General features: G+C 42.7%; 1 protein-coding gene across 1 annotated transcript in view; it reads right to left on the reverse strand.

Moving 5' to 3' along the window:
- The window catches only part of LOC120936132 (uromodulin-like), a 90,357-nt gene that overhangs the window by 34,753 nt on the left and 39,006 nt on the right, over window positions 1–16,598 (reverse strand). The window contains exons 5-8 of the mRNA XM_040348261.1: window positions 15,436–15,558; window positions 12,102–12,279; window positions 8,119–8,256; window positions 5,979–5,993 (exon numbers count right to left, since the gene is read on the reverse strand). Of these exons, the coding sequence (XP_040204195.1) occupies window positions 5,979–5,993; window positions 8,119–8,256; window positions 12,102–12,279; window positions 15,436–15,558 (454 nt within the window). The remainder of the gene's footprint in view (window positions 1–5,978; window positions 5,994–8,118; window positions 8,257–12,101; window positions 12,280–15,435; window positions 15,559–16,598) is intronic.

Consider the following 16,598-nt stretch of genomic DNA (forward strand, 5'->3'; position numbering starts at 1 on the left):
GATGGAGCATACAGACGGTCGGATTATGTGACAAAACATGTCCGTCGGAAAATTGTTGTCGGAATATCCGATCGTGTGTACGGCCTTTACAGTCCAAAAATCGGCAAATCGCTCAACAGGTGGAATCTTACTTCCAATTTTTCGCATCGTGTATATGGGCCTTAACTTTAGCTTGCTCAATTAGGCTTTGACAGGCAAACCTGGAAGCTGATTGGTTTCCAAACAGAGTTGCACCAGATTTTGCATGCTCCAGTTTTAGAAATCAACCCCAATGTGCGTGTATATGTGTGTAATTTGTATTCTCGAAAAATTCCCATAGCCATGTGTATAAAGTTTTTTGAAGTTGTCAACACTCTCAGATAGTAGCACTTCCTGGGGGAGGGAGTTTCAAATTTTTAATTCTTTAACATGAAAAAAAAAATCCTTAATCTAAGGTTACATTTTATTTTTTCTAACCTCAAATCATGGCCCCATGTCCTCTTCAGTGACCTTAGAGTGAACAGTTTGAGTTAATGGAGTCACCTTTGAGATATTTGTACATTGTAATCATATCCCCTCTTAAAACGAAAGTAAACCCATCCATAAAACCATTTCATTTCTGGCACGTGCCGGAATTGTAACACTCCCATTGGTTGCGCTCTCAACCAAACTGTCAAACCATCTAATGGCTGGTGTCTAAAATGATCGCATGTCCAGAATCATGGCAGTTGAAGATTAAACAGAGGCAAAGATGGAAGCTTTCTTGGCTGAAAACATAAGGGGGTTTACTTGCATTTTAAGCGCCTTTTCTCCAAAGTAAATAACTGTCATCTACATTATATTATTAAAAGAATTGGGACACCTGCCTTTCAGCACACATGAACTTTAACCACTTCCCGACGGCCGTACGAATATGTGCGGCCGCAGGGTGGTTCTAAATCTCTAACAGGACGCATATATGCGTCCTCCGCTCTTCCAGGCCACTAGAGGGCGCGCGAGCGCCGCCGGCAGCGCGCGCGTGCCCGCCGCATTCCTGAGATGCCAATGCGCGTGCCTGGCGGCCGCGATGTCCGCCGGGCACTCGCGATTGGCGGCTACAGGGACAAGACGTGGAGCTCTGTGTGTAAACACAGAGCTCCACGTCCTGTCAGGGAGAGAGGAGACCGATCTGTGTCTCTTATACAGAGGGACACAGCATCGGTCACCTCCCCCAGTCACCCCCCTCCCCCCACAGTTAGAACACACCCAGGGAATACATTTAACCCCTTCCATGCCCCCCTAGTGTTAACCCCTTCACTGCCAGTCACATTTATACAGTAATCGGTGCATTTTTATAGCACTGATCGCAGTATAAATGTGAATGGCGTCAAAAGTGTCCGATGTGTCCGCCATAACGTCGCAGTCCCAATAAAAAATCGCAGATCGCCGCCATGACTAGTAAAAAAAAAATTATAATAAAAATGAATAATAATTCTGTCCCCTATTTTGTAAGCGCTATAACTTTTGTGCAAACCAGTCGCTTATTGCGATTTTTTTTTTTTACCAAAAATATGTAGAAGAATTCGTATCGGCCTAAACTGAGAAAAAAAATATTTTTTTTTTAAAAAAAATGGGATATTTATTATAGTAACAAGTAAAAAATATTGACTTTTTTTTAAAATTGTCGCTCTTTTTTTGTTTATGGCGCAAAAAATAAAAACCGCAGAGGTGATCAAATACCACCAAAAGAGAGCTCTATTTGTGGGGAAAAAGGACGCCAATTTTGTTCGGGAGCCACATCGCACGACCGCGCAATTGTCAGTTAAAGCGACGCAGTGCCAGAAGCTGAAATTTCACCTGGTCAGGAAGGGGTATACGTGCCCAGTAAGGAAGTGGTTAATGGCATCACAGTTTTAGTCAGTAGGGTTCAATATTGAGTTGGCCCACCCTTTGCAGCTATACCCGCTTCAACTCTTCTGGGAAGGCTATCCACAAGGTTTAGGAGTGGACGTTTGACCATTCTTCCAGAAGCTTATTTGTGAGGTTAGGCACTGATGTGGGCAAGAAGGCCTGGCTCACAGTCTCCTCTCTAATTCATCACACAGGTGTTCTATCAGGTTGAGGTCAGGACTCTGCACAGGCCAGTCAAGTTCCTCCATCCCAAAACTGGTTGAAGCTGATATAGGTGGGCCAACTCAATATTGAACCCTATGGACTAAAGCCTTGTACACACAATCCAATTTTTAGCAAGGGATAGTCTGTTGATAGACTGTTGTCCTAAAATCTGACAGTTAGTATGCTCCTTCTGACAATTTGTATCCGACTTTCCGCAAACAAATGTTGGATGGCAGGCTAGTAAATTTTCATATCGTCAGTACACAAGTCCGTCACACAAAAGTCGAAAGCACAAACACGCATGCTTGGTATCAATGCTCATCAAAACACAAAATGAGCAGAAGGGGCCCAGAGGGTGGTGCTCAAGAGCTGAAATTCCTCGTAGTACGTCACTATGTTCGGGTTTGTTGCACAAAAATTATGTACCGTTAGTATGCAAGACAAGATCCAGGCACACGCCCTTTGGACAAAATTCAGACACTCGGTTGGCCAACAATTGGATCGTGTGTACGTGGCCTAAAGCCTCGTACACACGGTCGGACTTCAAACAAACTTTTCAGTGCATTTTTGTCCGAAGGGAGTTGGCGGGGCACACCCATAGCATACACACGCTCTGACTTTTCTGCAAACTTTCCCAACATCATGTGGTTTTTCTGCTCTTTTCTGCTCTTTACCGCCACCCTTTGGTCAACTTTTGATATTGTTGGTTGATTTTAACATTGGGTTTGGGCATGCGTATTTGTACTTCGGACAAAAGTCCAATGGCTTGCTGTACATCAGACCATCAGACTTTTTTGTTGCCGAAAAGTTTGCCTGTTTGCAGAGCAAACTTTTGTCCGATGAAAACCGAAAAAGTTTGTCCGATGGAGCGTACACACCGTCGGATTTTTTGGAAAACGTGCTCATTTTGAAGTTTGTTGGCAAAAAGTCAGACCGTGTGTATGGGGCTTAAGGCTGGGATGCCATTAAAATTCATGTGTGTGTAAAAGCAGGCGTACCAATACTTTTGATAATATAGTGTATGTAATTGATCCTCACAGCTGAGCTCCTCCATCCCCCTTAATAATTTTGTTGCCATTTACTGAATACTTTCTAATTCCACAGCATCTTTCCCAGAAGATTAGCAACCAATTTTTTTTGGAGGTTTTGGTTAACCAAGCATTAGAGAAAACCACATAAAAGAATGTAACCTAAGGTCATAAGGATCAAATGATTGGATGTGTACAGAGGAGCACTTGGTACACTTGAAGGACTTTTTTGGAACATCTAATGATTAAGAGCAATAAATACAACCAATGCTCTTAGGGATCAAAAAAAGCCTCCCCCATCTTCAGGGCTTGAGCAGTCAATGTTATAAAATCACGACAGAATACACTAATGCTTGGTTTCCACTGAGCGGATTGGTTTGTGTTGGTTTGGTACGGTACGCTATTTTGAGTGTTTCCATTATGAAAGCGACCCATACAACCGAACCATACCGCACCATTCTGGGTCCTGCTTTAGATATGGGGCCATAGAAAATGGTACGGTTCGGTTAGGGCGGAGCTACAATACATTCCACTGATTGGCGGACACGCTAGGCATTTTTTCTAAACCCTGTATGGCCCCTGATGGTCTGACTTGCAGTGGAAACGCTAACCTGAATAGTCCGGACCATTCTAGCTCTTCTAAACTGTACCAACCCTAACCGCTCCGCTCAATGGAAACGAGGCATAGGGGACTTCTGTTAAGGCTTAAGACTAAAATCTCCTGTCTGCATTGTAGAGAACCATTAAGTGTTCCAAAAAGTCCTTCAAGTGAGATGTACATTTATACCAGGTGCTCCTCAGTACACATTCAGAAATGTACCATCTAGCAGGTGCTTTCTTTATCTCTGTAAAGCCTTGTACACACGATCGGATTTTCCTATGGGAATTGTGTGATGGCAGGCTTTTGTTGGAAAATCCGACCATTTGTATGCTCCAACGGACAATTGTTGTCGAATTTTCCGACAACAAATGTTGGATAGCATGCTTTAAAATTTTCCGACAACAAATACGTGCTGTCGGATTATCCGATCGTGTGTACAAAAATCCAAAGTACAAACATGCATGCTCTGAATGCTAACCATAAAGCCTCGTACACACAATCGGACTTCCATCTGACTTTTCCATGGATTTTTGTCCAAAGGGCGTTGTGAACTTGGTATGCATACACACGGCAGAACATTTTCAGCCGACAAAAACGAACGTAGTGACGTAATAGACGTACTACTTGTTTTTTCAGCTCTTTAGCACCACCCTTTGGGCAACTTCTGCTAATGTTGTCTCATGGTTAGCATTGCATCCGAGCATGCATGTTTGTACTTTGTATTTTAGTCCGATGGATTTGTGTACACACGGTCGGATGATCCGACGTAACACATTTGTTGTTGGACAATTTGAGAGCATGCACAGCCAACATTTGTTGTCGAAAATTCCGACAACAATTGTCTGATGGAGCATACAGACGGTCAGGTTGTCTGACAAAACACGTCCATCGGACAATTGTTGTTGGAATATCCGATTACATGTACGGGCCTTAACCTCCCTGGCGGTATGATTCTTTCAGAAAAAACATGCTGAAAGCGGTACCATTATTTGCAAGGAAATTTGGCGTTTTATATTGTAGGTCTGTCATTTTTAGAAATAACTCACTTAAATCTGACCAAACAAGCTTCTAATAGGCATCCCGGGTATGACATTTTTTTAAAAACAAAATTATAAATTATAATATAATAAATAATTATAAATAATTATAACAAATAATAATATAATTATAATAAAAATTATTCAATATCGTAATCAAATCAAAATCACTGAAATTTGCTCAGTTGCAGAATTGTTGCTGTCATTATTTTTTTTTTTTATGACGAATTTCCCCACAAATCGCTATCGCACAATTCTGCAAGTGATTATAATTTATTATCGCTGTTTTTTAGCTGATCTGAAACTATTTTTGACATAAAGGGACACTTTTGGTTGCTATGGACAATCTACAGTTTGCAGGGGGAAAGAAACGTTTTTATTATATAAAATGACATGCATGACACAGGACAGACCACTAGGGACAAGGGGGGTGTGTTTTTTTTACATACAGTACTGTAATCTATAAGATTACAGTATACTGTATGTATAGTGTTTGTTTACTTTTTTGAATTTGGCGCCGTTCTCCGTCCCCGTGCGTCGTAACGTTGCAGGGAACGGAGATCGGCGTCACACGGAGGCACTGTGTGAATCGAGCGAGGTCCTGCTCGCTCACACAGCGCGGTGGCATCGCTGGATCCAGGGACAAGGTAAGTAAAACTCCCTGTACATCCAGCGAGGCGAGCCCGAGTCTGACTCGGGGTTACCGATCCTAGCCCAAAAATCTCACCCCGAGTCAGACTCGGGAACACCGCCCAGGAGGTTAACACAACATTAGCAGAAGTTGGCCAAAGGGTGGCACTAAAGAGCTGAAAAAACACGTAGTTTTATTGGCCGACAATTCTTTGCCGTTTGTATGCAATACAAGTTCATGGCCAACGCCCTTCAGACAAAAGTCCTATGCTTTGTCCATGGGAAATACTATCGTGTGTATGAGGCTTTAGAGGTAGCAGCCTAGTACCAGAACTGCACTACATTCCAATCATAGATCTGCTTGTTTGATGGAAAAATCACTTCATGGGGAATGTACTGTACCAATTTTTCCATCTATCAGTCCACCCCTATCATACATGCATCAGGCATGTTTTACATACAGTCTATGATCCCGGTGCTGACTATGATTTTCGTGTGCGATTAGTATTGTTTTTATTTGCTGTGAGAGAGAACGTTTGTGTGTACCATTTAAGAATAAGATTACGCAGTTGCATTATTATTTAAATTGTATTTTTCATTTTCACTTACTTGAGATATTAGTTTCTGAAAAAAAAGAGAAAATATAAAATGAGTTATGTTGCAATTCAGGAAACGAAAAATCAAAAACTATAACTTTATGAAACGAATGTAGCAGAATGTTAGAATGTTCCATTGGTGAATGGCTTCATACATAGGACAATTGGCATCTTAGTAAATGTGCAGACATGTGAATGATGATTAAAGGCTGACTGTAGGTTTTGCATTACTTTAGTTTATTTGGGCCAAGCCAGCTATTCCCATTACTTAGAAAAGTGTCTGCCGTCAGAATACAGTGCTGTATTCTGGCAGCAGTATAACCATGGGCGTCCGCTCCATAGGGCAAGGGGGGGCAATTGACCTCCCCTGGAAAATCGAGAAGGTGTTGAAGAGTTTTGCGACCACGGGCTGTCTAAACGGTCCCGGGTTGGATGTCACACAGGCACAGCGAGCAGAGTGAAGCTGCCTCCCCTCCAGTGTTTATGTGTACACAGGGGGAGGGAACCTGCTGTGCCTGTGCTGCGCTGATGGCTGATCTGAGGTACTGAATGGGATGGGGGAGGGGGGTTTGTGCTGAAAGGGGGGTCTGTACTGAAGGGGGGTATGTGCTGAAGCGGCGTCTGTGCTTCAAGGGGCTCCATCTGTGCTGAAGAGGGGTCTGTGCTGAATGTAGGGGTCTGTGCGTAATGGGGGGGTCTGTGCTGAAGGAGGGTCCATTTGTGCTGAATGGAGAGTTCTGTGCAGAATGGGGGGTCCATCTGTGCTGAATGGAGGGGTCTGTGCTGAAGAGGGAGTCTGTGCTGAAGGTGGGGTCCATCTGTGCTGAAGGGGGTTCTGTACATTCTCTAGGCTATATTTATATGGGTATGGAGTGAAGCTGAATTATCTCAAGAGCTATTTCACACTGCCAGCTGGCCGCGTTATCGGTAAAGTGGCGCTTTACCATCATTTTAGCTGCGCTATTCGGCCCCTAGCAGGGCACTTTTAACCCCCGCTAGCGTTTAAAGAAGGGGTTAAATGCGACTGTGTATCGCCGCTGCCGAAGCGCCCCTCTCTGAAAAAATTTCAGCGGACGCCCATGAGTATAACGTCTAGACATGTGCACACTGAAATATTTTGTTTCGGAATTTCGTTTTCGTACGAAAAATTAATTTATTTTAGGGCTGCGGAAATTAACGATTAATTCCTCGATTAATCGTTATTTTCTTTGATCAATCAAAATAATTTTGATCGAGTACGAGATCTGTGGATTGAATTCACCCATAGGAATTATTAGCGGTGCGCTGACGTCATCGTTTGCTGCCTGTGAGTGTGCTTTCTATTCTGGGAGATATTGACATTACGGGGAGATATGGACATTACGGTGGGGGGGGGGAGATGTGGACATTACGGGGGGAGATGTGTGGACATTACGGGGGGAGATGTGTGGACATTATGGGGGGAGATGTGTGGACATTACGGGGGGAGATGTGTGGACATTACGGGGGAGATGTGTGGACATTACGGGGGGAGATGTGGACATTACGGGGGGAGATGTGGACATTACGGGGGGAGATGTGGACATTACGGGGGGAGATGTGGACATTACTGGGGGAGATGTGGACATTACCGGGGGGAGATGTGGACATTACGGGGGGAGATGTGGACATTACGGGGGGAGATGTGGACATTACTGGGGGAGATGTGGACATTACTGGGGTGATGTGGACATTACTGGGGTAATGTGGACATTACTGGGGGAGATGTGGACATTACTGGGGATATGTGGACATCGGTACCAATCACTCATGTGTCCATTGATCACCGAAGCATAGTAAACTGTTTTTTACTATGCTTCTATTTGTGAATGAGCAGGAAGTCTCACAGTGCTTCCTATTCATTCACCTATACAGCAGAGGCTATAGAGAAAGGGACTGACAAATCTATGTCCCCAGTCACTTTCGGCTGGGGGGGGCTGTGGGGCTTCCAGGAAGGCCGTATGGGGCCTTTCTAACAGAAGCCCTGGGTGCATCACAAGATACAGTGTGTTGCAATATATAGTAAAACATGTATTTTACAACATGTTACCATGGCACAGAAAGGTAAATGGGCCCTACGCCTCTCTGCGTAATATGTTAGATTATACAATGAAATAATAACATATGATATACACCATTAAACCCTTCCACTCGAACAGAACATCTGCCACTTCCCACAATCTCAATGATCCAGATTCCTTCAGTAGGTTGTTTTATAATGTACATGGCACCCCATCTCTCATCCACAATTTTCTTGATATCTTCTCTAGAGGCTGTAGAAGAAAAGAAGTACAATGTGTCGTTATACAATACAAATCTAACAGTGCACACTGTTATATAAATCTGCAATTGCTCAATTTGTTTTGATTAGAGTAGAAGAAGAAATTCTGGCACCCAAAACTTTCATAGCAGTACCAGTGACTCTTTGTACATGTCGGCTGGTTATTTGATTGGAATAACTTATGCAAACTCTGAATCTGCAGAGAAAATACAACTATCGTCAACTGCAACACTTGAATGGCATGCAATATCGTATGTGGCCAGAGGTGGGGGGGGGGGCGCTGGAGAGCCTCGGAAACACCCAGGGAGTGCTTTTAACTGTTAGGGGGCGTGGCTTGCCGTGACACAATTGATCGCTGTTCCCGATGACAGGAAACAGACGATCAGTGACATGTCACTAGGAAGAACGAGGAGATGTTGTGTTTACACCAACATCTCCCCGTTCTTCAGCTCTGTGACCCGATCTCGGAACACCGGCGGACATCGAGTCCGCGGGTCCCGTGGGCATAGTCACGGAGCTCGCGGCCACATGGCTGGCAAATTAAAGGGGACGTATATATACACTCGTAGGAACAGCGGACCGGCTCAGCGCCGGTGTCCCGTGATCGGGCCACAGAGAGGAAGAACGGGGAGAGGTAAGTGTAAACAAACCTCTCCCCGTGCTTCCTAGTGTGGCTGTCACTGATCGTCTGTTCCCTGTGTTAGGGAACGACGGTCAGTGAGGTCACACGCACAAAACCACGACCCCCCACAGTAAGAGCACTCCCTTAGGGAAAACGTAACCCCTACAGCGCCCCCTCCTGGTTAACCCCTTCGCTGCCAGTGTCATTTTCACAGTAATATCTAATAAAGGTCTACTGGACTCCAATTTAGGCCACACTGGCATTAAAAGATGGCGTTTGAGGGGCGTTCAAAATGTCCCTCAAACACCCATGCAAATGACACAATGGAAAGCACATAGTGCTGTTCACATTATGGCGGGTTATCCATATATATTCATATGGGATAATTTACATGGTACATAACATAGAAGTCCCTGCCATAACCCAAGGGAACCAAGCAGCATATCCCCACTGGAAATGGCTTACACGTCAAAACATATCACCAGCACACTATGGATCTTCAAAAATTGATTAAAACGATCACATCACAACAGTAAATTGCCACATTTCAGTGTCACGCATGACCCCTCATCAGGCATGAGATTTAATGAAGGGGCCCTGTGTGGTCCCAAAACACCACAATTTACTGCTGTGATGTGATTGCTTTAACCACTTAAGACACAGACCTTTATGCAGGTAAAGGACCTGGCCACTTTTTGCGATTCGGCACTGCGTCGCTTTAACTGACAATTGCGTGGTCATGCGATGTGGCTCCAAAACAAAATTGGCGTCCTTTTTTCCCCACAAATAGAGCTTTCGTTTTGGTGGTATTTGATCACCTCTGCGGTTTTTATTTTTTGCGCTATAAACAAAAAAAGAGCGACAATTTTGAAAAAAAATCAATATTTCTTACTTTTTGCTATAATAAATGTCCCCCAAAAAGATATAAAAAAAAGTTATTTTTTCTCAGTTTAGGCAGATACGTATTCTTCTACATATTTTTTGGCAAAAAAATAGCAATAAGCGTTTATCGATTGGTTTGCGCAAAATTTATAGCGTTTACAAAATAGGAGATAGTTTTATTGCATTTTTATTAAGATTTATTTTTTTACTACTAGCATTTTTTTCATGACTGCGACATTATGGCAGACACATCGGACAATTTTGACAAATTTTTGGGACCGTTGTCATTTTCACAGCAAAAAATGCTATAAAAATGCATTGTTTACTGTGAAAATGACAGAGCAGTTTAGGAGTTAACCACTAGGAGGGCGCTGTAGGGGTTATGTGTGACCTCATATGTTTTTCTAACTGTAGGGGGGCGGGGCTGGACATGTGACGTCATTGATCGTGTTTCCCTATATTAGGGAACACACGATCAATGAAGCTGCCACTGTGAAGAACGGGAAAGCTGTGTTTACACACAGCTCTCCCCGTTCTTCAGCTTTGGGGACCGATCGCGGGACCCGCGGCCATGGTCACGAAGCTTCGGATCGGGTCGCGGGGGCGCGCCCGCGACCCACAGCTGAGCACTTAAAGAGGACGTACAGGTACGTGCTTGTGCCCAGCCGTGCCATTCTGCCGACGTATATCTGCAGGAGGCAGTCCTTATGTGGTTAAAGTGTACCTCCACTTTTGTTGGGAAGAAAAAAATATTCCCTTCTGGGTGATCTATGTACATTACAAGGATTCCAACCTTTTATTATTCTGGAAAAATAGCTGTTTGCCTGTGTTCATGTTCTGAGTGAGTCTGTAATGGAGTGCTTTTTTTTTTTATTTCCAATCAGTTGCTGCACCTGCAGGGCTCTAATGAGGAAAATTGCAGATTCTGCATCCCTTTAGACAATATTTGCTCTGGGAATATCTCACCAAAAATGCAATTTTTGTTAGGGGTTGCACAAAATGTTATTTTGTATCTTAGTGCAGATTTTTTTGCGCTGTACTTACAGTTTAATCCTTTAGTTTAGTTTCAGACTCCCGGGGGGAAAGGCGTTCCTATGAAGATGGGAACATGATTGACGGCCGGCTATGGCGCGTCATGAGTTCCGAAAATAGCCGGAGTAGGACTCGGCTCCTCACGGCGCTATACGGCGCCTGCGCACAGACTAGGAGCTGACTGCGCAGGCGCCGTATAGATCTGAGTCCTATCTCGGCCATTTTCGGAAAGCGTGATGCACCATAGCCGGCCGTCAATCATGTTCCCCTCTTCATAGGAACGCCTACTAGTATGCTGGATGGCATGGTAGACCAAGACATTTTTTTTTTAGGGTGAACCCCCGCTATAAGTAAAATAATTTTGAAGCAAAATAAGGGTCAGTGCCCATCAATGCAGCTTGATCAATGCCCATCTGCAGCCTCAAAATTGCCCATCTGCAGTCTCACCATTGCCCATCAATGCAGCTTGATCAATGCCCATCTGCAGCCTCAAAATTGCCCTTCAATGCAGCTTGATCAATGCCCATCTGCAGCCTCATCATTGCCCATCAATGCAGCTTGATCAATGCCCATCTGCAGCCTCAAAATTGCCCATCAATGCAGCTTGGTCAATGCCCGTCTGCAGCTTCACAATTGCCCATCAATGCAGCTTGATCAATGCCCATCTGCAGCCTCAAAATTGCCCTTCAATGCAGCTTGATCAATGCCCATCTGCAGCCTCATCATTGCCCATCAATGCAGCTTGATCAATGCCCATCTGCAGCCTCAAAATTGCCCATCAATGCAGCTTGGTCAATGCCCATCTGCAGCCTCACCATTGCCCATCAATGCAGCTTAATCAATCCCCATTTGTAGCCTCACAATTGCCCATCAATGCAGCTTGATCAATGTCCATCTCAGGGAGGGGGGTGGGGTGAGCGCCGTCAGATTACATACAGCGAGAATTTCCTGATTACTTGGCGGCCTCTTTAATACAAAGTCCCGCCTCCTGGACCGGCTTCTATGATAGACAGAACACCGGTCCAATGCCAGCCCAGGAGACAAGACTTCCTATTACAGAGGCCGCTGAGTAAACAGGAGATTCTTGCTGCATGAACTCTGATGGGGCTCAGCCCGTCCCCTTCCCCGTTCCCTCTGAGGCAGCCCAATTTGCAGTATCGGCGTATAACACGCACACACTATATGCAACCGATTTGCAGGTGAAAAAGTGAGCGTTATACGCCAATAAGTACAGTAATTTATCAAATTCAGCTAAAGTGTGTGGCACAAACATGAAAAAAAAAAAAGAACTGTAATCTTACTATGAGGTCCTGTTATTTTAAATGAGGTGATCACTCCATCTGTAGTCACTATTAAAGAAGTGAAAACATCAGATATTGGAAAATTATCAGAATGAGCTCCATCTTCGTAGTCTTTGGAGAACAGCTGTTTGGAATTGTCTGCCGGCTTTGACAAGGTGAAATCCAAGTAACGGAACACCTATAAAACCAACAAAATAATTGTAGTGAAAACCTAAATCACTGGGGTTATATACAGCATGTTATATATAGAGTATTTGATGTCTTTTTCCTGTAAAAATCTCCCTTTCTGTCGACATCCAAAGCCCTGAGACTGCTAATAGGTGCCACCATCTTGGAAGTGATGTTGGCATCCCTAACAGACTCAGGGCTGTCATTCGAGTGACACTCTATAGTATCCCCCTTTGCTCTTTCTACAATTGTGATGTAAAAGGTTATAAGGGGAGGAGCAAGGGGACTGAGCCAGCACAGACAGGAATGGCTGATTTAGTAGGACCATGCAAGTCAGTAAAAAAAAATGTTATGGAAAAAATAAAAATAAAGTTTTAGATACAGTGGAACGTTGGATTGTGAGCATAATACGTTCCAGGAGAATGCTCAAAATCCAAAGTACTCGCATATCAAAGCGAGATTCCCCATTGAAGTCAATGGAAACAAAAATAATCTGTTCCGCATTGACTTCAAAGGCATGCAATACTGCATGTGGCCAGAGGTGGGGGGCGCCGGAGAGCCTAAAAAAACACTCAGAAAGGGCAGAAGGCACCTCAGCTGAACTCTGAAAGCCTTAGGCTCGGGAACGGAGTATTTCTGAGATCTTTAGAGCATTTCTGAATGGCGCCGTTTGACTCTGCTCGGCTCCGGTCCCCCCCCCCACCTCAGGCGAAATGCAGTATTGCACACCAGTTTGGCTTGAATCCTGCTCGTATTGCAAGACAACACTCGCAAACCATGTCAGGATTTTTTTAAATACAGTGCTCGTATTCGGAAACGCTCATTAACCGCGGTACTCGCAATCCGAGGTTCCACTGTATTTTAAATTTTCGTTCTTTTACCTACTTTTTTATGCTGGTGACAAAGTCTCTGCCTTTGCCATACAAAGGAGGGAGGATTGAGCTGCTGGTGAGAGAACACACAAAAAAGGAAAACGGTAATTAGAGGACACACAGGGCAGTGAATAGAGGGGCACACAGGAAGGGGAAAGCAGTTTTCGGAGAGCACACAGTAGAGTGGGCAAAGCAGCGATCAGAGGGCACTTCCAAGATGGTGGCACCTAGCAGCAGTCTCAGGACTTTGGATGTCGACAGAAAGGGAGATTTTTTACAGGAAAAAGACATCAAATACTCTATACATAACACTGGAGGAGACAATGGAGATGAGAGTGCACACAGGAGACATTCGGGATTGGTGGGCTGATTGTTGGCACGCATAGGAGGAGGAGGAGGGCAAATGGTGGTGGCAATAGGGAAAGGGAAGGGTTAGTTACATGTTGTATAAATACAATCTAAAAAGGAAAGAGTGATCTAAAAAGGAAAGAGTGATGTAAATTGCAAAACCGTTGTCAAATACCAGCTACTGCAATCACTGAATGTGTGTTCCTCACATAAAATAAACGACAAAGTAAAATGTGGTGATAATGATGGTACAGTATATTAATGTGTAAAATATAAATGTTCCAAATGCGTTGTGAAAGAAATACTGTATACAGATGCACAAAAACAACAATAAATCTTCTTATTTAAAAATGTGCTCCTATAAATGAAGGTACGTGGACGTGATTAGTGACGATACGCATGGGGGGAGAGCCAGGTGACGTCACGGATGAGCTATGAGGAGTATCAGCAAGTTGTATCTGTTATATGCTGGATGTGTTGTTTTTATTGGAATGCAATGATACAAGTGTTCAATGTGTGAGTGCATTACCTACTTTAAAAATAAAACTATTGGTGTTTTTACTTACTACACTATTTTTCTATTTGTGATCTTAAACTCTGTTTAGAGAATACACTGGGAAGTCAATGAGACTAATTGGATAGAGGAAGAGGAGATATTGAAGATGAAGAGTGATGACCATTCCTTGACGATTATGTACATTTGATTACCCCCAGTATTGGTCTAGCTAACTGGTACGGGTCCACCCTTTATTTTCACTGTTTGGTGGAGCACTGGAGAAGATATAACAGACTTACAGCACTGGAACTTGGGTTTCAAAGCATCAGCAGAGTTTTTTTTATTAGGGTGTTTTTATGCCATCCATGGTGGTATTTGCACTGAATGAGGAAGCTGTTATATCTTTTACAGGAATGGTCACCACTCTTTGCCTTCAGTATCTTCTCCCTTTCTGTCCAATTGGTCTCATTTAGCTGGATTCAGGTAGGGGCGCGCATGTTTGCGGCGGCGTATCGTAGGTACTACGCCGCCGTAAGTCAGATAGGCAAGTACTGTATTCACAAAGTACTTGCCTCCTAAGTTACGGCAGCGTGAATAGGCCGGCGTAAGCGCGCCTAATTCAAATGAGGATGTGGGGTGCGTGTTTTATGCATATTAACTGTGACCCGACGTGATTGACGTTTTTTTACGAACGGCGCATGCGCCGTCCATGTACATATCCCAGTGTGCATTGCGGCAAAGTACGCCGCAAGGACGTATTGGTTTCGACGTGGACGTAAATTACGTCCAGCCCTATTCACAGACGACTTACGCAAACGACGTAAAATTTTCAAATTTCGACGCGGGAACGATGGCCATACTTAACATTGACTAGGCCAGCTATTTGATAGAATAACTTTACGCCTGAAAATGCCTTATGTAAACGGCGTATCTTTACTGCGACGGCAAGCGTACGTTCGTGAATAGGCGTATCTAGTGATTTACATATTGTACGCCGAACTCAATGGAAGCGCCACCTAGCGGCCAGCCTAAATATTGCACCCTATGATACGACGGCGCAGGCTGTCGTATCTTCGATAGGTTTAAGTGTATCTCTGTTTGAGAATACACTTAAACTTAGGACGGTGCAGATTCCGAGTTAGGTCGGCGTATCTACTGATACGCCGGCTTAACTCTATGTGAATCTAGCTAATTGACTTTCCAGAGTATTCTCTAAACGGAGCATAACCCAAACATATGAATAACCTGAAAAAAAGAAGCCTAAATCTCCACCTGTAAGCTAAAATCAGACTATAATAAATTATGTAATATTTTAAAATTTTAAAATTTTGTGACCATAATAAAAAAAGATAACTATACACAAAATTGCTAAACATTCCATTTAAATATTAACAATTTTCATGTATTGCCAATCATTTTTGTATATAATGGTAAATAAATAGACACTCACTATATTTAAATCGGCTGCATTGACTTGAAAAACATGTCCAAAGCTCTTTGATGCAATGTCTCTATAAATAAGAAAATCTGCAGAGTTTACAGTGTTGCATAGGCCAGTAGCCAAAAAGAATACCTGAAATAGAAGAAAGACAAAAATTTATTTATGAAAGCCTAATATACAATAAAAAAATTCAAAAAGCGTGAAGAACAGCTATTATGTATCTGTAAATTTGGTGTCACTCAAATTCTGTAGATATATTTTAAATGCAAATTGTTAATAAATTTGCAAATTTTTAATCAACAGTGGACAAATGATGAAGGCCGTCAAAGAAAAACTGTAAGGAAAGCTAGTCTTGGGATTTTGGAAAAAAGGCTTTTGTTCTATTCTACTCTTTTTTTTTTTTACTATTCTATGCTTTTAATTCCTATTCTTTTTTTCTGCTATTCTTTTATTTTTTATTCTAGTCGTTTCTATTATATTCTTTTCTATTCTAATCTGTTTTTTATTCTATTCTTATATATTCTATTCCATTCTTTTATTTATTTTTTATCCTGTTTTATTTTATTTTCTATTTTATTATAGTATATTCAGCAGCCTAAGTAGGAATCTTTTTTTTTATTTTACTTTAATACCTAAATGTATTTATTGCAAGGTGTTTCCATTTCAAATTCAAATTTATTTTCAAATTAGAATAATTCATTTAGTTATAAATTGTTTCAGATTCATTGAAATTCCTTACTACTGTGATTCGGAAGTTCAGATACATCCAAATAACGAAAATTTTCTCTGAATTTCATTTCATAACTAAATGACTCACACGTGTCTAGTCATACCACCACTCTTTGTTAGAATAGCCATTGTTTATGACGGTTCCATTGGGTGGGCAGTCCCGTGAACCAGAATAACCAAAAGTTATATACTGTATTTATTGGCATATAACACTCACTTTTTTACCCTGAAAATAGAGGGTAAACTGTGCCTGCGTGTTATACGCAGGGGGCTGTGGAAAGTTTTTTTTCTGAAACTTCCCTCTTAAAGTTAGGGTGCGTGTTATATGCCAAAAAATACGGTAAATACTAACATTGTTTTATAGTGATCTGGCACATATAGTGATGTACCATAATCTCTGAAATTGACCATTTAAAGGACCCCTTCACGCCGATTTACGTCGG

The sequence above is a fragment of the Rana temporaria genome, chromosome 4, assembly GCF_905171775.1.
Source record: "Rana temporaria chromosome 4, aRanTem1.1, whole genome shotgun sequence".
NCBI classification, from domain to species: Eukaryota; Metazoa; Chordata; class Amphibia; order Anura; family Ranidae; genus Rana; species Rana temporaria.